General features: G+C 46.6%; 1 protein-coding gene across 2 annotated transcripts in view; it reads right to left on the bottom strand.

Annotated features, from left to right (window-relative positions):
• The window catches only part of lpp (LIM domain containing preferred translocation partner in lipoma), a 123,852-nt gene that overhangs the window by 36,975 nt on the left and 63,180 nt on the right, over positions 1-23,697 (bottom strand). For both annotated transcript variants that reach the window (XM_076045137.1, XM_076045136.1), the window contains exon 6: positions 12,468-13,070. In XM_076045137.1, coding sequence (XP_075901252.1) covers positions 12,468-13,070 — 603 coding nt within the window. The remainder of the gene's footprint in view (positions 1-12,467; positions 13,071-23,697) is intronic.

Below are 23,697 nucleotides of genomic sequence, written 5' to 3' on the forward strand. Positions count from 1 at the left end.
TCTAACGGCAAAGCGCGGAAAGAATATGTTGTTTGTCAGCGTTCCGCTCATTACGGCCGTGTTGTCGGAGGGGAGACAGTGGAGGTGTGGGAGTGGGGTTGGGTGAGGAGGGGGTCGAAGGCGATTCGAACGCCGTTAATCTCGGCGCCACATCAAACAGCGAGCGGAGTGGAGTGGGGACGACGGGAAAACGCTACGATTACCCCAAACAGACTTTTGAGATTAAGCTTCATTTCTAGCTGATCCGCGGCGCGACGCCCCGCAGCCAGGCAGCGCCACCGAGTTTAGAGCACCTTGTTAGGGAGTCTTTTGTGTGACAGCACAGAATAATTTCTCCCCACTTGAATAAGAGAAAGAAATTGCTTCCCCGCACGCTCTGTGATTGCTCCGCGACTTCCCGTTCGGCCCTTTCAAAGGCAACAATAGAAACCATACAGCAGCTATACGTGGCCGCCCAGACATGGGCTTTTTTCCCCCCCCTCCATTCTTTTTTCTTCTTTTTTTTATTATTATTTCTTCTCCTTTCCCGCCATGTCTGGCTCAATTCAGTTGGAAATTGTTTGCCGTCACCCTCGGGACACTGGAAGGCAGTTTTCATTGAAGTCAGCGTTGAAATTGGCAGAGTGTGACTGGCACCAAACCTTTTTCCTCCTTTTGTTTTGTTTTTTTTCCCCCACAGACAGCCTTGTTTAATGTGATGGATCTGTTGTTATTTTTTGTTGTTGGTGACTGAAGGTTAAGTGTGTAATACTTGGGGATTTTGACGAAAGAAATCGACAAGTGTTGACAATTGCTTCTTTCAATCTATCTCCCCCTCTTGAGCTTGCCAGTAAGTTACGGTGGCCTGCGCATACGAACTTGGATAGCTCGTCCACCTTCTTCTTCGTTGGTTTATTTGAAAACGCCAGCAGTCACTCTAATTATGAAATGCGCTTTCAGGTGACCTCTTAGAACGGTTCTTATTTATATAAGAATACCGATTGGACAATCCAGTCCACACCACGCTTCCTTGGAAACATGGCGGTGCAAGATGTATATATTCTTATATAAATAAGAACCGTTCTAAGAGGAGGAAAATTATCCTATGTATTTATGGGCAGCATATGAAGTTCTTACCAATATAAGAAATAAATCAAGGCAAATATTACACAATGGACCTTGAACCCGCTGTTGGCTCACTCAAAACAAGGCTCCATCAGATGTTCCAGACTCGTGGTCCTCGTGCTACCTGCTCCGCCGCCTCGTCTGAGAATAAAGCTGTGAACGCCGCCGCCCGCTGTGGGATCGGCGTTTGTGTCAGATGTGATTAAGGTGGTGGCGCGTCGGTCGACTCCTCCGCTTTCCCACCAGAGGGTCAGGTCACCCCCGCCTACACCCAAGGGAACAGGAACTAGGAACTATTATCATCATCATCACCGCAGAATAAGCTGCAAAAGTGAAGCTAATGTGGAAATTGCAAACGCAGGTTGTGGGTATTCTGCCTTATTCATCTTTATATATTTATTCATTTGGGTGGAGGGGTGGGCGGGGCTAATGGGACTGCTGCCGCTCGGCCCCCTGGGAGGAGCAACTAGAAATCTGTTGCGTCACATCTCTTAAATTCCAGCAGCTACACAGTGGCAGTGGAGCGGCTGGAGAAGTGGCGTCCTGCCCGCAGCTGCCGGGCCTCATCTGTGGCCGCGGCGCTGGATAATTGACTCCATTTCAGGAGCTTTTTGAGTTTTTATTTTTAGAAACCAGCACAGTTCTGGTAGACTGGAAAAAAAAAGAAAGGAAAAGCACCAAAATACAAACCAACGATTGAAATGCAACCTCACACTAAAAAGAAAAAAAAAAAAACAGATTCGCTGCCTGCTCAAGTTGTTTAGTTTTTATCATTTACTTTTTCAGAAAAGGGGCTACATTTAAAAAAAAGTTTAGGTGTTGTTGTTTAGACGCAACTGCAGCCAGGAGCATGCAAAACTTCATGTTGTCAGACCCACAATTTTGTCCATGTTTCCAGTCCACGCTCAACAAAACAGGAACAAAAAGAGACTTTTCCAGAAATGAAATTAGCTTTAGCGTGTTTTTTTGTTGTTGTGGTTTTTACAGCAGCACAAGCACGACTGCTCCTGATGCAGCTGCACTAAACTGTTGCTGGGGCTTGTTGGGGCATTTTTTATGAAATATCTGCCTAAATATTTGCGGACAACCTAATGAGGATGTTTTCCACCACAGAGGCAACAAATGAAATCTTTCCTTGAAAGATTCCATCAGGAGCTGTAGCAACAAATAACACAGAAGAGGCTTGAAGCTCATTTTGGCACTTTAACAAGCACGCATCCATCTCTCTATCTCTCCCTCTCTCTCTTTCCCACCAGTTCCTGCTGTGCACCCCCCCCCCCCGCGTACTCTGTGGTGGTGTTACAAGTTTCACCAGCGTCCGATGCACATGTGCAGGAGGAACGTTGTTACGCAACTGCAGCGCCAAGACAGGAGCGACCTGAGGGCGGCGCTACAGGGGAGCCGAGGGGACGGATCCATACAGCTGCACGCAGCGGGAGTTCATCAATACGGTCTCACATTTTAGTGATTTGATTGGGAGATTGCCCTTTCACAATAAGAGCATGTGTCCAGTGATGGTTTGACTTTTTCAGCTATCTACTGGATGAGATGCCACCACACAGGGAAGTGAGAACGAGACCAAATTTCACTTCAACTCTTGAGGAACAACGAGCTGTACTTCGGCTGAAAGAACACAGCGCAAAGACAATCAGTCACCAACCGCTGAGCCGAACACAACAACCAGGAGAAGGAGGGGAGGACGACAATAAAAACAAAGCCGGACACGTGCAGCAGCTCTAATCTGGGCCTCCGAACCTGCCGCCGTCCGTCTCGCTTCAACAATGTGCAACACCTGCGACCGATTGTGCCGCCTCACACAATGGAGGCGCCGCGTTCTGCGGCGTCAGCGCAAAAAAAACAATACAAAACAAAACCAAAGGAAGAGGAAACACAACCACTCAGACACATTTATCCCGCAGATTAAGCCGCCGTGATGGACACTTGGTGCTAACGGCTTTAAGTCTTCAGCGAGTGTTCAGCGCCCCATTTCCTGGCCTTTGTTTCCCGAAAATCTTCAACAGAGGGGCCGAGACAAGGAGGCTTAGTGAAATAATAGTCAAATAATAGTGATATTGACGATGGCGGCAATTAATGAACCGGTGCGTGAGTTATTAGTGTTTGTTAAGAGATTTTTTTCAGCTCTTTTCTTTTGTTGGAATGAAATATCTATTAAAAAAAAAAAAAGCTGCGGCACTTAACGAGTGATTACAGCAGCTTAGACGAGTCTGTTTCAGCGAAACAATGAAGGATTGTTGGATCAGAGGAAGCGTTGAATCACAGAGCTGATGCATCTTTGTGTGTGTGTGTGTGTGTGTGTGTGTGTGTGTGTGAGTGAGTGAGTGTCAGGCGACAATTGACTTTCGTATGTTGACTGCGACGACACTTTGGGTTTAAACACTTAAACGTCCTCTTAAAAAGCAAGTGCGGATCACAGCAAATAAAGGTATAATGGATGGCTGCTTTTTTTGAAACTTTTTTTTTTTTTTTTTAACAATAAATTCCATACTGCCGGGACCCAGTTTTTTTTCCCCCCTTCTTCTTTTCTTTCTAAAACTGCCTTTGAAAAGCCAAACATTGTTTGTGTCAGGGTGACACGGCGCCGCGCTCATTACCGCCATCCACTCGGCTCCGCGCGGCACAACTTATATTGACGGCGATACAAAGAACAAACTCGGCTTTGATTAGGCCGCCCGATGTCAAGATGCCACCTGGCACAGCCGCAGGTTGTGGCGGGGATCCCGCTTCAAGTTGGGGCGGGAGGGAGGGAGGTAAGAGAAGGTGGAAAATGAATAAAAAGGAGTTTGTCTGGGCAAGAAAAAAAAAAAAAAAAAAAAAAAAGAATTATATTTGTGGGAAAAGTTGCAGTGTCATTTTTTCCCCCTCCTACTCCCCCCCCCCCCCCACTGCTGCTGCTGCTGCTGCCAGCTGCGTGTTTAATTGAAGAATTTGTTCAATCGGCGAGAGGAGTCACATGTTTCGGGGGGCTTTATGTAATCCAGCTGATGACTCTTCGCTGCCTGCCATGTTTGGGGTAAATCCGCTCGGCGTTACATTTTTTTCTGTAGGGGGGGGGGAGGGTCGAGGGGGGAGGGAGGTGGGGCTCGGGGGAGTGGGGGAGTCACGGCGCTGCTCCCTGCGAGTTGGAGCCCCCCCGCCCCCACTGAGACCCGCAGCCACTCCGCGTCTTCCTCCAAACAAAATAGGTCACGCTGTTTCGGCACCGATGAAATAAATGCTGAGAATAATGACAATAATAATAACAATAATGATAACAAAAATAATAAAACATTATAAAAATGTAATATATCTATTTTTTCTGAAATAAAATGACAGTCAGCTGTGGAGCTGCCATAATTAAAAATTAACCAATTCCAAAAATGACATTTTCCGAAGCCGCTCCGCCGGTGATTTTGCTGCAAAAACCAAATGCATCCAGAGGGATAATATGGGGAATTCTTACAGTGTTGGCACGACGGCGACGCGTGTAAAGGGGCCCGTTCGCCGTTTGTACAACGGTGCGTGCGTGCCTGCCTGCGTGTGCGTTTACAAAGAGAAAGAAAAAAAAAAAAAAGGCGAAAACAAAAACAAAAACTAGGTCATCTGCACGGAACTGACACATCCCCCTGCAAACAAGATATTTGAAAATGTGAGAGTGTGGCGGGGGAAGCAGCCACAAGCGATGAGGAAAAACAACAACAACAACAACAACAACAAATGGCTGCACAAATTGTCGGGATGGCGACTCTGTGCACCGGTGTCACCCCTCGCCTCATTAGGCAGGATGCGAGCTCGCCAGGTCGGAGGGGGAGGAGGAGATGGTCAGAGGTCAGAGGTCACAGCTTCCCTTGCCCGCCTCCGCATGTGGCGGCTGGACTCTAATTTTGTGGCCGTGACGGGAGACTGGCGCTGGGCCGCGGCGTCGGATCGATGCTTCCTGCTTGCTGAACGGCTCCCTGTGTGTAATTTCGCCCCCTCAGCAAACCAGGCGGCCGAGCTGAGCGGCAGCCAGGGGGACTGACACCAAATCACCGACATACCGAGGCCGGAGGCAGACAAATGCCGATTGGAGGAGGCGGGACTTCCTGTCTTCATAGCGACAACGAAAAAGAAAAAAAAACCAGATGTTTCAAAAGTTCACAACGTCGCTGAGGCTGCGAAGCAGCAGAGCAGGGACGCGCTGGAGGTGACGCAAGGTCACGTCCACCGGCAGCCAGCGGGGGGCGCTGTCTGAGCAGGTGCTCCTGGCTGCACCAAGGCCACTTCACACCTCAGTGCAGCGTGAACCGGCCTGCACGGTGACATTAGCACAGCCCGGCAGTATCTCTCAGCTTCCCGACCAAAAGAAACTCCTCTTCCTCCTCCTCCTCTCCTCTTCGTCATCCTCCTCCTCCTCTCTCTCTCTTCTTCCTCCTCCTCCATCTCCTCCTCCTCTTCCTCCTTGTCTTCCTCCACCTCCTCCACTTCCTCCTCATGCTTCTCCTTCTCCTCCTCTTTCACCTCGTAAGACTCCGCCTCCTCCCCATCTTCTTCCTCCTCCACCTCTTATCCCTCTCCTCTCCGTCCTCCCTCTCTCCTCCTCCTCCTCTCTCTCCTCTTCCTCCACTCCCTCTTCTTCCTCCTCCTCCCTCTCTTCCTCCACTCCCTCTTCTTCCTCCTCCTCCCTCTCTTCCTCCACTCCCTCTTCTTCCTCCTCCTCCCTCTCTTCCTCCTCCTCCGAGACACTACAAGGACGACCCCGAGGTGCGTCGCCCTGCCGGGACTCGCTGAGCGGCAATGACGGGCATCGATCGGCTGGGTTATTTAGTGACCCCTGCTGTTGGTCTGCAAAGGAGGCGAGTGTAAGCACCTGTTATTTATGGACGGCCGTGTGACCGAGACTGCTGATGCACTCCCGGACATCCCGGTGACCGCGGGCGGCAACGCACTCGCGAGAAGAAGCCGATCATGACGGGGGCTTCGAGTGGTGGGAAAGAAAGTGAGAAGTTTGAGAAATAAAGGGGGATTTTTTTTTTTCACCCTGTTTAATGTTTAATGTTTAACAGTAGGAACTGTTCAACCCACAAGCAACAATTCAACGGTTTATTTAGTAACTACGAAGATTTTGCTTCCACCAAAAACATCTTCAAGAATCCCTTAAAAACACATTCAACATCTTGTCCTTGCAAAAGGGAGAACAATAAATGTGATTTCTCTCTGAAAAAAATCAACATCTTCTAAAAATTCAAAAAAAAAATAAAAAAATAAAAAAATAAATTACTGACTAAAAACAAAACAAAAAGACAACACATTTCCGAAGGTCTTTTTTTCCCAGAAGAATCCCGACCGATCATCACTCTGACGCCACACAATCACCCTTCTCTTCCTTCTACGTCACGTCTTGTTGTCACATGCCTCAGCGGCGACCGACCGACCGACCGCCGACCAGATTTTCTGGCCCGTTGACATGAGGGCGTGAAACCCGAGCGGCGCCACTTTCCAACCGGCCGACCCCGGCCGCTGGGGTCAGCCGCCGTGACCTTTGGTCCGGTAGGAATCCGGTAACAGGAGCCCGAGCGCTCGGACCACCGCCAGGACCGGACGGCCCGGACGCCGTGGTCATCAGCGGCGCTGGCGCTAATTATACACCTGAGCTTGAACATGCAGAGGAATCCCACACACACACACACACACACACACACACACACACACACACACACACACACACACACACACACACACACACACACACACACACACACACACACACAGGGGCCTCCAACGTGCCTACAAGGTGTAAATCAGTCAACCAATAGTTAATATTCCGAGGTGACCAACTTTATCAGCTGAGTTGGAATTACAGCCACACATTATTATTAATAAACGTGATCTTTCAGATCGAATTTTGGAGATACTATATAATACAATACGAGAGTTTAAAAAAAGAAAAATAAAGAAAAAAGAAAAATAAATAACAGCGTGTGCATTAATAACAAGCAGACTTTAAGCGTTTCGGGCTCCCGTCTCTGAAGTCTCGCACCTCGCAGATTGCAACCCACCCTCCCCTCCCCTCCTCCTTCCACCACCCCAACCAGACTCCCAATTGATATTCTCCCAACTCACCCAAAGTTCACAGCCTAGCTTAAGAAGATCAACAGAAAAATATTCATGCACATCTCTTTTTGATACCTGCGGGACCTGAAATATTAAAATATATATTAAAATATATATTTCAGGGCTGGGAAGGATCACGTGTTATTTGTCGACAATGACTCTTTTAAAATAAAATAAAATTAAATGTGTAGCACGCTACCTCTGAATTCTTAAAAATGTAGCATAAAAAATGCATCTTATTAATGCGATTAATCTTAGAGTTTGTAGTGTCTCGGATTTATTGCAATTAAAAAGAAACACGCAAGAAGCCTGAACAGATTGTTGGCTACGATATGTACAACTAGGTACATCCACGAGACATTTGTTTTATTCATGCCGTTGACTTTTATTCTCCTTGGTGAGAGATTGAAAGAGCCTCTCGCTGCTGATCATGTTTTTTTTTTTTTCGTAAACAGCAGACGGGAAGAAGAGACAGAGCCTTTAAAGGGCAGAGCGGCTCTCAGGTGTAATTGGACAGTTCCTATTTAGACACGAGTTTGCGCTCGTGCATCTAATTGGTTCGGAAACAACGTATCACCGTCTGAGAGCGGCGAGGAAAATGTTCTAATTATTCACGTTGGTCGTCGTTTGCACCTTTCGCCTCCACATTTCATAGCTACATCATACACACGCACACACACACACACACACACACCGTCTCTTTCAGGTGTCAGATTTTCTACCGTACAATCGTCCATTCAGAAACAGAAATAATGACTTTTGTCCTGGAAAACTGGGCGACGTTTGAATGACGTTTGAACCAACAACACTGACAGGGGATTTAAAGACGCTTCTTTCTCCGTTGACGTGTTAACACTTTGGCGCCGTGCAAAAATAGATTTCTAGAATTCTTTGGGACTCTAAGGAAGTATTTACGCCGTTTTTTTGGGGGGGGGGTTTGGCCCTGGGGGGAAAGAAATCCAGGAGATAAGATGAAAGAGGGACAAAAAAAGGGGAATTAAAACAAAAAACACACATAACACGTGGCTGAGCTTTCAAACCTAACAAAAAAGGCTGCGATTGAAGTGAAAATGTCCAAAACAGACTAGGAGCCGAGTGGCCGCAATACAGTTAAATTATTGCCGTTCATAACCTCATTTTATACGTTTTCTACAGTGGAACAAAGTGCACATGTTTTAAGAGTGCACGTGCAACCACTGATCGTCCGTCCTGCATGCATACGGTCTAACGCCGTTAGCGCCCCGAGGTGCCACTCGGCTGCGGCTGCACGCAGTAACCGAGCACCAACCACTGAAAGCTCTTCAGTAATCTGCAACCTTCATTGACTTCTTTTTTAAGAAGGGGGGGCCAAAGGGGAAGTCATGGTGTATGAGGTAACGACAGCAAAAGGCGCAAACCCCCGTTAACCCTCTCTCTGGTATAAATAGCATTTCTGGATATAAATCACGACCCTTCACTGCTACTTCAGAGCGGCGGCTAACTACTTTTTTCTCTCTGAATGGCAAAACAAATACTTGCTTTCTTTTCCGCCAGTGCTGTATCTGCGGAGTCCCCCAGGGCTGCGTCTTAAGTCTCGACTCATTTCCTATTTTACATGAAAACCTCTGGGGCGTATCCTCCAAAGAGGGTTTCACTGATGTGCCAGAGATACGCATCTCTGTGCCCAAAACACAGACTCTGGAGCAGCAACACAAGTCTGGTTTCATACCTTTCATGAATTATGAACAACATGAAAAAAAAAAATGCAGGCACTTGTACAACTCAAATTGAGTTTCTGTAATGATCACCGTTACTGGTCCGTAGCATTTCACCCTCTCAGGCTTTAATGTCTGACTCTGGCCTGTCTGATTGCATTGCATTAAGAGTGAAGCGATTGATTTTTAGTTGATTTTACAGTTGTTTATTAACATATACCTTCCATTAAACTATATTAAGAGCCCTTTATTTTTCAATATGATCTGACTCAGTTGGTTTCGACAAAATCAAGACACGGTCCAATAGAAATCACCAAACGATCAAAATGCCAATAATTATCCTGAGCAATCTGAGAAAAATATTGTACTGGCTCATCAGTTTACAAATAAATAAACGCGTGGGAAGCATTTTCCATTTCAACGTGATCCGCAGAAGCCAACACGCAGTCAAAGGACCATTTCTCAAATGCCATTGACGCAGACGCCAGTGTCGGTGGATGGTTTACGACAGGCCACCGTCCGTAGAAATACGGCCCTTTCATTCCGACGCATTCCGATAGAACCAATATGCAAATGTCGGCGCACAGGTCAAGAGGCAAGAGTGGCCAGGAAAGGACGCAAAGGCAGCCGCATGTCAAACATTCAAACACGTTTGACAGCTGAAACTGTCATTGACCTTCGAGGGGGTTTTAACTGGCTGCAGGGATTGAGCGATTCTAAATAATCCGCCCCTGTCAAACGTCACTCAAGCTCAGCAATAACACAAGCCATCATCGGGCTAAGCTCCCCCCAAACCGCCCCCACCCCTTCCACTCCACCCCCAACCCCCCGAATCTAAGGCAAAAGAAGAAGAAGAGACTCGTGGAAAAGTGGTGTGTTAACCGGCAGCCATAAAATCTGTTAATTTTTCCAAGCACAATGGAGATCAAACACTGAAAGATTTGTGTAATTAAGCGTCCTTGGAGCCTGTGGATGTAAGAAGATGCCTTTTGGTACCTTTTTTTTTTTTTTTTTTTTTTTACTTGTGAGTGAGACAATGTTGGGGAAATGGTTGCCGGGCTGCGCTGGATGAGTGTGTGTGTGTGTGTGTGTGTGTGTGTGTGTGTGTGTGTGTGTGTGTGTGTGTGTGCGTGTGTGTAGGGGGGTAGGGCGGTGTATGGAGATCGGATGCCAAGGCAGCCGAGCTAATCAAAAAGAGGAAGTCTAGATCATAGAATTTAATCCGAGCAGTTGATCTTGGCCTTCTAATGACACTGACCTTCTATGAATACCCTCAATTCATGCCGAGTGATCTCCTTAATAGAGTCCTCAATCAATGTCAGCGGACCCCTGCTGAGAGAGTCCCCCCCGTCGCACATAAAACCGCCATTAACTCTAAGTGACTGGAAATAATTCACCATTAGATGTAAACACTCCCTTTAATTGACGATGGCTTTCAGTTGTATTTACACAACAGATTAAAAGAGGCACGGCCCTCCTCCTTTCAAGTGGCGCTGACACCAGCGCTAAGACGTTAGCGGCGTGTCACAACATCGGGTCAAGCGGAATGACGGTGGTGGGAAAAAAGAAAAGAAAAGTTCAGAGACTTTAGCCCCCCCCCGTCTAATCTGGCCGCAGTTTATTCCGGAACGGGAGGTTTCGCAGCGGCCGCTACGCGCTCAAACACAAACACACACACACAAAGCCGCGGTTGGACTGTTAAGGGTTCAGCAGAGGTCCGGGTCAGTGTCTTCCACGCAGGCAGCCTGTATTTATTTATAATAAGCGCATGTGTGTATGTGGGGCATTCGACTTTCCAGACGGGTTTCAAAGCGTTCAAGTGGAGCATCGGAGGTGGGAGGCACAGAGCCTATTATTCCGCTACTGTATATCCTTGGGAAAGGGAGACAGATATATATAGTAGAGAGAGGTTGCGCGCGCGTGTATACACTACGTCTGTAAAATTAGCAAATTTTCTTTTATCTAAGAAAAATCAAAGAGCGGCTCAACAAATCTATTAAACGCCACCTTTTGTTTTTTAATAATGTGGCAGACTGGGACCCAAGCCGGCTGTTTTTTTGTTTTTTTCCTTTTCCAGTAAAATGTAGACTTTTGTTTTCCCAGCAAATATAATTAGACCTACTCTTAAGACACACTCTACGATGCTAAAGCTAATTTGTATTTAGTAAAATACAGTCCTTGATGAGATATTCCCAGAGGCTGAGAGCCCCAGTTTGTATTTCGAACCGGCATAAATATCCTTGAATTAAACAAAACTCAAGGGCCTCTCACTTTCCAGAGATGGTCGACGGCTGGATATATTAAGACGAGCGCCGCCGCCTCTGTGGCATTGAAAAAACCTCGTTTCTGAGGCTCAACGCCGTTTCTTCTTTGCAGTCGTCGCGCGGCAGTTCTATATAAAGGTCCAATTATTCGGAAGGTCTGACTGCAGGAGCCACTTAATCTCACCGCGTTGTGTCTTTTGAAATCACGTACAGCTCATTAAGCGCTGAAGCAAAGAATTTCTATGGTTTAACTACTGACCCATTGTTGATCCTCCGCTATGAAATGAGGGAAAAACACACACACATACACACACACACACACACACACACACACACACACGTATAACCAAAGAAGCTATACTTCCAAGCATACAGCAGCGCAGCGAGCAGATTCCCACTCATGAATACCGGCTGCCTTTTATGAGACAAATGAAATCAGATAGTGTAAATCCCCGACAGAGACCATCGTTCAAAAATTCATAAAGGTTAAAACAACAGTTTATTCCGAAACGTTTCGATGAGCGTCGGTAAAGCGGCTCCCTGAAGCCCCGCATCCATCTGATGCTGCGTAAGTGGATGTATACTGTGAACGCACTACTGTCTACTCTCAGAGGTGTTTAGCGCTCCTGCGTGATGCAGCAGCTCATTGACGTAGAAGAAGAGGGGGGAAAAAAGACAGCAGCAAAAGAGAAGCAGGTGGTGACAGGGTGTACAGGGGTACGTAAAAGGGTATATTGTACCGTCAACATCCATTATTTTTATTCGGAATACAGTCGCATGCCTTCAGGTTTTGCTAGGCGTGTTATTCATGTGCTGTATTGTGCCAACAACCCGTATAATCAAGGGGCTTAGAAACAAAACAAACACCGCAACACCTGATTAGCCACTAAAAGGAGGGAATTGTGGATACAAGTGGACTGACATGCTCATTGGCCACTAGTTTCTCAATCCACCCTCTGGTTGCAGAGGCTCAAGCCTGCACTGAGGGGTGTGAAGGAGTTCTCTTCCTCCCTGTGGGATTATTGCGCTGAAGGTCCAAACCACCCACTCCAAAAAATACACAAGTGAGATTCAATGGGCCAGTTGGCCTCGCTATGACATCTGACCTTACAAAATAAAACGGATTGCAAATATAGACACACGTGAACCTGCTTAAGCAACATGCTGTCAATCCAGAGTGTAAAAAGGGCCAGAAAAATGTCTGGAGTCATGATTTATTCTAACAGAAGGACTCCCAAACATGATTGGACTTTACCAAGTATTCGTATTTGTATGTGTGCGTGTGTAGGCGTGTGAGTATGTGTGAGAGCCCTACCTTTGGTGGAACGTTGGGTCCAGAGGAGTAGGGGGCCAGGCTGGGTGGGACATCGGTGATGTAGGTCTTCTTGGGGCCTGCAGGTTGGTACGGCTGGGCCGGGGCCACCTCGGGTCTCCTGGGCATGGAGCCGCCCATCTGGGGGGCCCCCGGGTGGTTCTGATCTTGGTATTTGCCATGAGACATCGGGGAGAAGCCCGGCTGCGGGGGTCCGTAGGCAAAGTCGGGACCCTTGGGCTGGGCGGGCATGTACTGCACCTGCGCAGGGCTGCGGATGGGCTGCTGGCCGTAGCTGTAGCCCCCCGGAACCTGGTGCTGGGGCCCCGGCTGGGCCGACCTCACCTGGACATTGAAAGTGGGCTGGCTCGGAGTTGAGGCGGTGGCGTAGGAGGCCGGGACCGGCTGCGGGGCGGCGTGGCCCTGAGGCTTGGCCGCCGGCACCGGGCTGGCGGAGAACGGCGGGATGGACGAGGCCCCGCCAGGAGCCTGAGGTTTGGGCGTGGACTTCTTGGTCGCAGTCAGAGGCGGCTGAGGGGGGATGACCATCCGCTTGTAGCCCGTCACCGGAGCCGGCGGAGTCGAGGCCGCCGAGGATCCAGAGTTCTGGAGAGAAGAAAGAAAGAAACGGCGCTGCTTCACACTGAGAGACCAAGAGACTGAGACAGCTGCGTTGTCTGAGGGAACGCTTCAGGAGATCCTTCCTGCCATCACCCTCTATCACTCTTTCCCGCTGTGTGATAGATAGCATTCTGGACATTTTTCCTCAATGGCAAATGGTGGTTTTGAAAACCTTGCTTGTCCCTGCCTCTGCACAATTTGACTGTCTTTTTGCACATCTGCTTTGGTTGTTTGATGTACATAGATTGATTTGAGTGTTTTTGTAACTACTGTATAGTTTAATTTTTGTACTGTTATTTAAGTACTGCAACAGTGTAATTTCCCAATTTGGGATCAATAGATAGATCGATCTATCTATCTTCATTGTTGAGGGCCCTAATGGACACAATGGACATGTGTGTTCACAACAGACATACTGTAACTCAGATTAGATTTTCCATTAAACACATATATTTGCTACGGCTTAGTTCAACTATCAGCAATAAATGGGTGTAGCTGACCAATCAAACTCATCCAGCCCACCACACCATTTGTCCCATATATCCCTATAAAATCCCAATGATCACAAGGTTGATCATCGAAATGTATGTGTTGAAGGTCCGATGTGTTACCTTTAAATTTAGAGCCAAAACGACAAACAGATCAACAAAAATCATTTGATTACAATTTTCCCAAATGAGAGCTTTGTAGGCTTAATTCCATCCATCACTTTGAATTGGATAATAAACACCTTTATTGTAGAGACTCATAGAAACATTAGCGGGCTGAGCACCTTCATGACTGAAGCTAATGAAAAAACAACGAGCGCCTACGACGGCTGTTTACTTACACCGTGGTCTGTCCCTTTATTATCATCCAGCCCATCTCTCCACAGTCAATTACCAGGCTACCTCGACAGCGCGGGCCGCGCGCCGTCCACAACCACCAATAATCTATGGCTAATAAAACAGGGAGTGGGGGGGCCGTAAATCGCCCCAGCGGAGGACGGCGTGACGACCGATTGGCAACGGCACATGACACGTTGCGCTGAGTCAGCCGGTTCAGACGGGAACGGCGCTAAATCACCAAGATTTGTGGCCGTCGACGTTCCTGGGGAGAACCAGGCAGCAGCAGAACCCACAGCCGGGGTCCTTGTGTTGAAATATAACACCACGTTTTCAACAACAATGCCGGTAAACTGCCACCAAAAAAATAAAAATAAAATAAAACGAAATTAGCATAATTGCTAAAAACTTGCGCAGCTGGTTTCACATGCACTGCTAGCGAGCCGGAAGATTTCCTGGAAGGCAGCGTTTTCATTTATTGTTTGTTTTTGTTTTTTGTTTTTGCAGGTCGGAGCTAAAGAGAAGCAACACGAGGCAAAAACAAAACGTTTTATTTCACAGGTGTGTTGTTCTCGTTCACACTCTTCAGCTCACTGAGGGCCACAGAGCCTGCTGGCTGCAGTTTGGTGTTTACATTTATACCTACATTAAGCCAGTGTGCGAATTACCCGTCAAAATTCGTGGTGGTTCCCATTGTCCTGATTGTTGAGCAATATCAACCAAAATTTCCTTAACATGCCCTAGGCCTATGTTAACCTTACAATATTTAATGAACGCAAGCCATGACAGTCTACATAACAACTAAGACCAATACAAGCTTAGCTTGGCAAAAAAAAAGTGAATATTTAAAAAAAAATTGAATATTAGATTGGGTGATCTTAAAGATGTATTTGTGCCCATATACATATATCCCGATATGTATACATACATGTACATATAGCTTTTTGACACTTCCTACTTTGCTGTGTATCGTCGCGTATGTTCCGTAAAGTTAGCACACAGGACGGCAAATTCTCTCGTCAGTGTTTTCACACGTAGGATAGAAAATGCTACCCACAAAAAGACTAGAAATGTTCCAGGCGTTTTCTCTCACCAAAAAACGTGTAACCTTTTTCTACATCTATGACTGTTTTCACATGAGGGGAGGAAATTTCAAATGCCAGCGTATTTTTCGTTTTGTTTTTTTGGTAAGAGAAAAAAAAAAAAAAACAGGGTGGCCCAGGCTACACAGACTGGAGCTCTGACAACATGTAACAGGAGAATAACAAGGTTTCACTCAGATGTCAGAGGCGTCTGCCCTCGGTGTCTCTCGCACAAGCGCTAATTGTTTTTCTGCGGCGCTACATATCGGTGTCAGACGTTCAGCCAGTCTAAAAAGGGTCTATCATTAACCTTGGATGGCCTTATTAGGTTATTGCCCGCAGCCAAAAAATCAGAGTCAATTACTAAATTTGCGGCACGAGGCGAACTAAGACGAACACTTGTAGTCTTTAGACCCCTTTGCAACTCGGTTTTTGATGAAACGGCTCCTAAATTGGGGCAGAGCAACAACTGCTATCGATTTCCCTTAAAGGCTGATCAAAGCACTTCCCGCGCGGCGATGCCCCAAATAGCTGTTTAGCAGCGCCGCCGCCACGCTTCCCTCCTAAAAATGTTCCTGCAGACAATGAACGAAACTGCGCTCGTCTTGAAGTTTTTAAATCACTTTCAATGCAGTCGAGTTCTGTCTGCAGTTCTCATTGCATGCTGAGATAAAAAAAAAAAAGAAAAAAAAGAAGGAAGAATTCTGGTGAAAGAGGCTGATGCGTCAAGTGTGTCTAAATTCTATCTTATCTAACTCAGGGAGCCCCCAGGGGACCATTAAAAACTCCAGAAAATGTTTTTCAGCTCTCACTCTGATTCCTGTCTCGCTGATTAAGTGCTGATGTTTATATAAAAGTGTATCCGAGTATGAGTATGTTTGGCACGAATAAAAAAAAAAATATTCCAGTTTGCCCTTTAGGAAGTGAAATTACTTAATTTAAATGTTTCATGGGTTTTAAATACTCCAGATTATTAATTTATCTGGAAGGCCTGAGAACCTACAGTAGCATTTAGAGAGAGAGAGGAGCAGCGGAAAAATGCAAATTGGGCCCCTCAAAATAATTACACTGTCACGCTGCGTTTTCCACAAATTACATTAAGAGAATGGATTCGCTCCTTTCTCCCGGGTGATGAAACTAATCGAACGGGCGCGATCTGAGCGGGAAAAAAAAAAAGCCTGTGAAGTGCATACTTTTTTTTTTTCATTTTATTATGAACAGAGTTGACGTCAAAGCCTCTGACCTCTCAGTGTTAATGACTGCCGTCTGAGATGCTATCAGGAAAAAAGCGAAACGCCGACGGTGGAACAAAAGATAACAAAGAAGAATAAAGTCACATCTTCATTAGGGAGCCGGATTTTCCACGGGTGTCACTCAGGGTTGGTTAGTTTAGGTGCAGTGGGGGAATTTACCTCTTTCAGCGAAAAAGCCAAAGATATTGAGTGCTAAATGAAAGAATTTTCAATTTTTCAGTATAAAGTTGTTTTTTTAAAATCTGCATTAAATCCAGAATGTCTTTCAATAATAACGAATAAAAAACAAACACATTTTTCTTATCACTCATTACATAATTGAGTGATTTGGTCCTTTTTTTTCCCCCATCATCTGACCTGCAAAACAACATGTAGAGCTCCAAATCTAAAAGACCCAAATAAAACACAATGCAGTGTGTTGTTTGTCTCTCTCACAGCCCCTCCATGCACAAAACAACATCTGCACACACACACACACACAGTCCTTAAAGAAGTTTTCCCTAGCGCCTTCAGAAAAGTTAACCCTCACTCGACACCATAATTCAGACTGACTTTGCAAACAACTTAAGTGTGAAATTTCACAGACTCTCAGGAACGCCTTTTGACACATTAAAAAAGATTAGGAGAGACTATACAAGCCTTCGGGGTCAGAGAGTAAAACTGTTAACTTTGCATTTCAAACCACAAGGGTGTGTGTGTGTGTGTGTGTGTGTGTGTGTGTGTGTGTGTGTGTGTGTGTGTGTGTGTGCATGCGCGTGTGTGGTGGGGGGGATTTTTTTTTTTCTATTCTTTTCTCTTTTTTTGGAAGCTTGGGGAAAACCCCTGAAGAAGAAGAAGTTCTGCATCTTTTCAGTCTCATCTAAGACCTTGGATATTTTTCTTGCTCAACTCCCCCCCCACCCCCCCGCCCTTTCACTCAGACAAAGCCGACGCTCCCCACTCGCTCTCTCGATGTGTGTTTCAGCACTTAGACTGTGACCGTGGACCAATTCCCAGTCAACACTCGCCTGGCCGTTTGGCTAATCTCTCCCTTAAGTTCCTTTTCACCATCTTGTCTCAGCACAATCGTCTCATTAACAATCCGTCAGCCTGAACCGAGCCATGCAGTTTGGGGGTATCATCGCTCTTCTTCCTAAAATAATTTTAGATAATGAACATTAAATATGATTCAGTAACGTCTCTGTGGAACACGATGGCACCGCTAGCTGTTTCGAGCTATCTCGCCGTTTGCAGATAAGGCGCGTTAGACACACTGGGAACTTTTCATTCTGTGCGTCTCATATCTGTTCATCCCATTTCTGTATTGCTAATTAATACTTGCATGATGTTACTGTAACCAGTGCAGCAATGTTTAAATTCTACACCACACAGATAAAACAAATAATGAATAAGATGCGTCATGTGTGTCGTGAATTTTAAAATGTTTTCTGAGGCGCATTGCTTTAATAATAATGAAACTGGATGCTTTGTCCAAACAAGATATGCTACAAGATGTTTGTACTCTGATGACTTCTGCACTTTGTAGGACAACACCATGAAAATACTCAGAAACAATAAAGGTCGTACAGACCGAGACCAAATACTCAAATACTACACAATGCACAGTGTTGCTTCACAAGTACGTCTGTGGAGGAACAATGTAAAATGTTTGGCATAGAGGAGCCATCCATCCATCCGTCCGTTCATCCATCCATCCAGCCATCCACGCTCCTCCCAGGTGACTGAGCTCCTCACCCTGTCCCTAAGGGTGCGCCCAGTCAGCCTACTGAGGAAACTCATTTCGGCCGCTTGTATCCACAATCTCGTTCTTTCAGTCATTACCCAAAGCCCGTGACCATAAGGTGATTGTAGTAACGTAGATCGACCGGTAAATCAAGAGCTTCGCTTTTCGGCTTAGCTCTTTCTTCACCACGACAGATCGGCGCGGCGTCTGCAGTGATCCACCTGCCGATCTCACGCTCCATTTTTCCCTCACTCGTGAGCAAGACCCCAGGATATTTCAACATTAGTTAGTTAACATTAGTCTCTCCACCAACCCTTAGAGGGCAAGCCACCTTTTTCAAGGAGGACCTACACAAGAAACCTTGGAAGGAGCCAGTTGGTACCAGCCAGCAGGAAGCAGCTCGCTATTAGCAGCTCTTCACCTTCAATGCCAATAAGCCCCGCCCACTGCTCCGAATAAGGACAATGATCCGTTCCCTCACATTCTGTATCGAATCAGATCAGAGTTCCTTGTGACAACTCAAATTTTTACATAGTGTAAAGTGTAAACTTTACACTCAGATCATATTCATGAAAACATGTACATATGTGAAAAGTGTAACGTTTTTGCACTCACCGATAAAGTGAGGGCTAAATGTGAACATGACACTTGACAACACAGCTACTTTCATTGAGGCTAAAGAACAAAGTGTTAATGTTTCTGTTCCTGCGCAAATTGGTTTGCTGTGAGGAGCAGGATCTATATTTTCCTCCTTTTTGTTAGTTTGTTTTTTCCCATTTGACTGCACGGCCGAATATCACTGGACACCCAGAAAAACGAAACAGAAAACAAAAACAAAGCGTCTCTGTGGACGTCACGTTCTCAAAGTGTTGTGAAAAGGTGAGTTACCTCTTTGACATAAGGCTCAAAAACTTAATAACGACAGAAAACAAACCCACACAGTTGATGGCAGTGTGATGATTTAACACACGCTGAGGCTGCTGTCAAAGAAACGCACTGATGTGAGCTGTAATGATCTCTGTCGCATTTCCTTCAGCCTCTGATGTAACGCAGAGACACAAAGTGCAGATGTGCAGACGCAGACTGACTCAGGTTGCGGAGAAGTCAGGTACAGTACAATACATGACAAGCGCAACGCAACTCTCTGTAGCCGCCGCCGCCGCGACAATCTGGAGACAATGGGGATGAACATTAGGTCCGTGTCGGAACAATCGGCGGTTACGTAATCCCTTTTTTAAAAAAATGATTCCAGGAGGGGGGAAAGAAAAAAAAAAGAATATAATACTTCTCGCATGATGTAACAACATCATATAAAGTAGGGCGTATTACTCACTGACGCAACTTTTTTTCTCCCCCCTCGCTGCCGTGTAAGACTAGAAGAAGAAGAAAAAGAACAAGAGGAGGAAAAAAAGGGGGAGAAGAAGAGGAGGACGAGTCCCCGAGAGTCGCCCATCATCGCACATCTGCAGGCGATCTTTACAAAAGACAGGAAATGTGTGTTTTCGCTGCTCTCAGACAGCGGAAAGCTAATTGTTTCATCCCCCCCGATGCAGTTCTACAGGCCGGCCCTTGTAGCGCACGCACGCACACAACCACACACACACACACACACACACACACACACACACACACACACACACACACACACACACAGGGCCCTGACTCATCCCTGCAGTGTGCCTTTCATGCACTTGTGACCCCCCCCGCTGCTCCAGGAGCTCAACTATTGTGCAGTGGATAAAAGGGAAGACAGCTATCGCTTATAGTGTGTCAATGTCATCAATCCGTGGGACGGATGACAGTGATCATCCTCTCAGAGGGGGGTTGTGGGGTGGTGTGTGTGTGTGTGTGTGTGTGTGTGTTGTGGGGATGCAGGGATAATGTGCAGTGACAGCAGTGGATGGTGAGCCTTTTAGCATCGTTACCAGGACCGGATGATGCAAAGAGGCAGGATGTCGTCGGCTGTCAAAGCTCCTCTACAGCTTCTCATTGGCTGGCCGGGCTAATAAAAAGACAAAGAGGGGGGGGGGGGGGACCAGGGGGTGGGGCGATTCACTGTGCAGCAGTTTTCATTTGACTAACGCGCACTGACGGAACACATCGAGCGCCCCCCCGGGGGGCCGTGCTCCTCTCTCCACAGTCGGCTGCCCCTGTCAAAACTCAGAACCTGCTGCCACGTTGACCTTAAGGTCACCGGGAGCCACCGGGCGTCGTGGCAACGTCTCTCGATGCCGCCGCCGCCGCCGCGCACACGGCAACAGGGCAATTACAGAAGGACGGCGGGGCAGCGCACGAGCCGACCAAGGGAAAGAATTAAATAAATAGGAGGGATGGTGGGAGGGAGGGGAAAAAAGAGCCGAGCTCCGTAATTACACGGCAACGGAGGCCCCCGAGTGTCGTCTCCCGCTGCCAGAGACGCGGCGCGGCGGCACTCCATCGCACACTTGTGGCGCCAGAGAGCCTTAAGTGTAAAACATCGGCGGCGGGAAATGACTGCCTACGGTGTCGACCTTTAGTCGGGGAATCAAAGAGGCTGGCTGGCGAAAGCCGCCGTCATGAATACCAGAAGCAGAAGCTGGAAACTATCGAAGCCAGCGTCCGTCAGATGATTGTCAGCCAAAGAGATGAAATTAGCATTTTTTCCCTCCTCTGCCGCCGCCGCTCACAATCTGGGGTCGGACAATCTACTGCGATAAACCGACGCTGATGACAATGTTTACCGTCAGGGCGTCTCGCTTAAGAGAGGATGGACCGAGACAGGAGTGTCCGTGGATGACGTGAAGGCATGAAGCGCGACGAATTGCGACACTTTGACATCATCTGACTTTTGGGACCTTGTGCGACCATCAAGAGCAAAATAGTTAGAACACTGGGCAGAAGCAAACAACCCCAGGGGGGTCAGGGGTCAGTCCTAGGATGGGAGTATTTACTACAGGTGCAAGTTGGAGTCACGTCGTTCCAAATTCTGATCAAGAGCCAGCTGAAAACAAAAGGCTAACTTCCCCGACAGCTTTGAACAAACTTTGTAAACCACAAATTAAATAACATGACAGCGTTAGCATCGCAGATTCAGCAGCAGACAGTCATTTGACTTCCTGTGGATTATAATTACAATACATAAAAAAAAAGCTGATGCTACTGCATTTGTGATGCGTGAGATGTGATTTAGCGCTGAACAAATTAAAGCTGATTGATTGACTGATTGATTTGACTGAGTGATTTTTGTTTGAAATAGATCCGGCACGTTAAAGTAAAAAGCTACAATGTCTTTGTGGACATGTTACGACTTTAACGATGAATAATCTGTTTGCGCAGGTGATTGGAGGAAAGTGGGAACCGGCGTGGGGCCGCACATTCCCATGTTACTTTGTGCTTTTTTTTTTAATAGTAAAGATCTGGATTGAGAGTGACGAAAGAGAACCGAGAGATTTTGTGACTGAGCTTTAACTGCCTCCTTCTGACAAATTGTGGAGAAATGAGAGACAGTCACAACAAGGAACTGTTTGACTATGATTTTGCTACACCCAACCAGATTTTCCACCTTAACAAGCTACAAACTTGCAACATTTCGTGAAAACAATGTCTTCTTTTACTACCGCCCAAAAATGCCTCATCTGAAATTACTTTTCTTTTTTTTCTTTTTTTTTTTAAATAACTACATCCAGAAAAGCCAAACAGCACTACATTGTAAAATGAATCACTGACTCTCTTCCACCCGAAGGCCTGAGCCTCCCACAAAGCGGCCCGAGGTTTGAGACTCGGTGCGGTGGGAGGCGGAAGAGCGAGCAGTGTGAAGCCGATCGCTGAGCGACGGGAGTGTCAGGGAGAAAACCTCCTCAGGGCGCTTTTGAGAGATGGGATCCAACTCAGACGCTGAGACTCAGCAGCGAAAATCTCTGAGTGGACGACGGCGACGTTCGGAGAGGACACAACAAACAGGACGGCGTTTGTTGTCCAGTGTAGCGACTGTAACACAACAAGCCCTGAAAATACTAAAAAAAAAAAAAAACTCCTTCCGAGTTCATACTGTATGAATAAAATGTTTCATACGGCAAATATTTGTGCTACAAAAACGACATGCTGAGTCATGACGCAGCCAACAGCAGGAGAAGCTCTGTCAGAAAACAATTTTACGCAGAAATATAAATAGAACTACCAACGTGACGACAGCACGACATAATTTCACTGAAACGGGAAATCTCAAATGTTTACAGCCACATAAATGACTGTGGATTTTAAACTATTGTTATTTACTATGAAAAGTGATTATTTGGAGCCACAGTTATAAGCTCCTTCACAAAGCTGAGAAAATTTTGATTCATAATATATGCAAAAAACGTTTCTGCTCAGGGCAGCTGAACTCACTGATGCCCCCTACAGGAAGTCTCATGTTTGACATGTGACAGAGAGAGAGAGAGAGAACGGTTCGTCCAATCACATTCCACCTCCTTTACAGACGCCTTGAGTGGGCTCTTGGCCAGCTGGACGGCGTGAGGCTGAGATTGCGAGCCAGGTAACTGTGGAAACACAGGCACACGTGACTCACTCCAGAAGTGCACGTCAGAGGGTTCACGACTTGTTTCGTGAGCAGCTGCGCAATCTCACGTAATGTTTCTCGACAGCGTTAACAAGCGCACACGTCGCTTTGCAACATGAGGGCAAACACGGAGACGGCGTCGACGCGCTTCGCCGGCTGACTGCTAATTGAGGTGGAACCATCGCCGAGTGAGTCACACGAGTTTGTGCCCAGGAATCCTGGCTGACACACACATGCACGCACGCACGCAGACACACACACACAAAACCAGGCATGGGTTTGTGTGTGAATGTTGGGCCGCAGCTCTTCAATATTTTATTTATTAGGCGGCGCATTATCGTTCTGGCATCCTGCAGATGAATCGGACAGGAAGAGCTTTTTAATCTCAATTTAGACGTTCATCCCAGCTGATTGAATCAGATTGGAACAAGGTGTGGCTTTTAATGGGGACGGAGTGCATCAGAGTCTAATTGGGACAAATATGTCGCTGCTCGACAGCAGAGGGGGGAAAAGGAAAAAAAAAATATATATATATATATATTTATATATATATATTTCTCAGTCACAACTTTGTCTCCGCCCTGGATATTCTGGTAAACAGCAACGGGCAGGACGGGTAAAATAGCAGTGGTTGGTGTGAGGGGTGAGGGGAAGGGTCATCATCCATAATGATGTTTTCAAAGCGGCTGTAAGTCAGTTTGAGGATTGGCGCCTTCTCTGGCAGAAACCCGTGAGTGCACAAAACATGCAGAAAAACATATTCCCTCCCCGAGACCTGGCACAGCCGAGCACGTTACTTAACATTTTAATCATATTTCTCTTACACAATAACGTTTGATCAACATTTCAGGGCAGGAAGAAAAAAAGAAATCGGAAACAACTATTTGGAGCCAAACCTTCTCTTGGAGTCTGCGTGTTAGAAATCAATAATGAAATGAAAGGATTTTGATGTTTTTCTGAAAACAAGATTATTCAGCAGACACTGGTAACACACCTGCCAACTTCCCTCTGCTCCCATTCCAGTTTGACATGCAATGCGTGTTCCTGTTGTTGCTAGTTGCCATTATGAAAACATTATGTAATTACACCATAATTGGCAGCTAGCGGCTCCAACAGTGTTTCCCAAAGCGATTCAACGTGGCGCACACGCACACTAATTACCATTAACACGATAATCGTCGGGGGACGTGAGC

This window comes from Nelusetta ayraudi, unplaced genomic scaffold (assembly GCF_046127955.1).
Source record: "Nelusetta ayraudi isolate G7.1 ecotype Tasmania unplaced genomic scaffold, CSIRO-AGI_Nayr_v1 ptg000084l, whole genome shotgun sequence".
Taxonomy (NCBI): domain Eukaryota; kingdom Metazoa; phylum Chordata; class Actinopteri; order Tetraodontiformes; family Monacanthidae; genus Nelusetta; species Nelusetta ayraudi.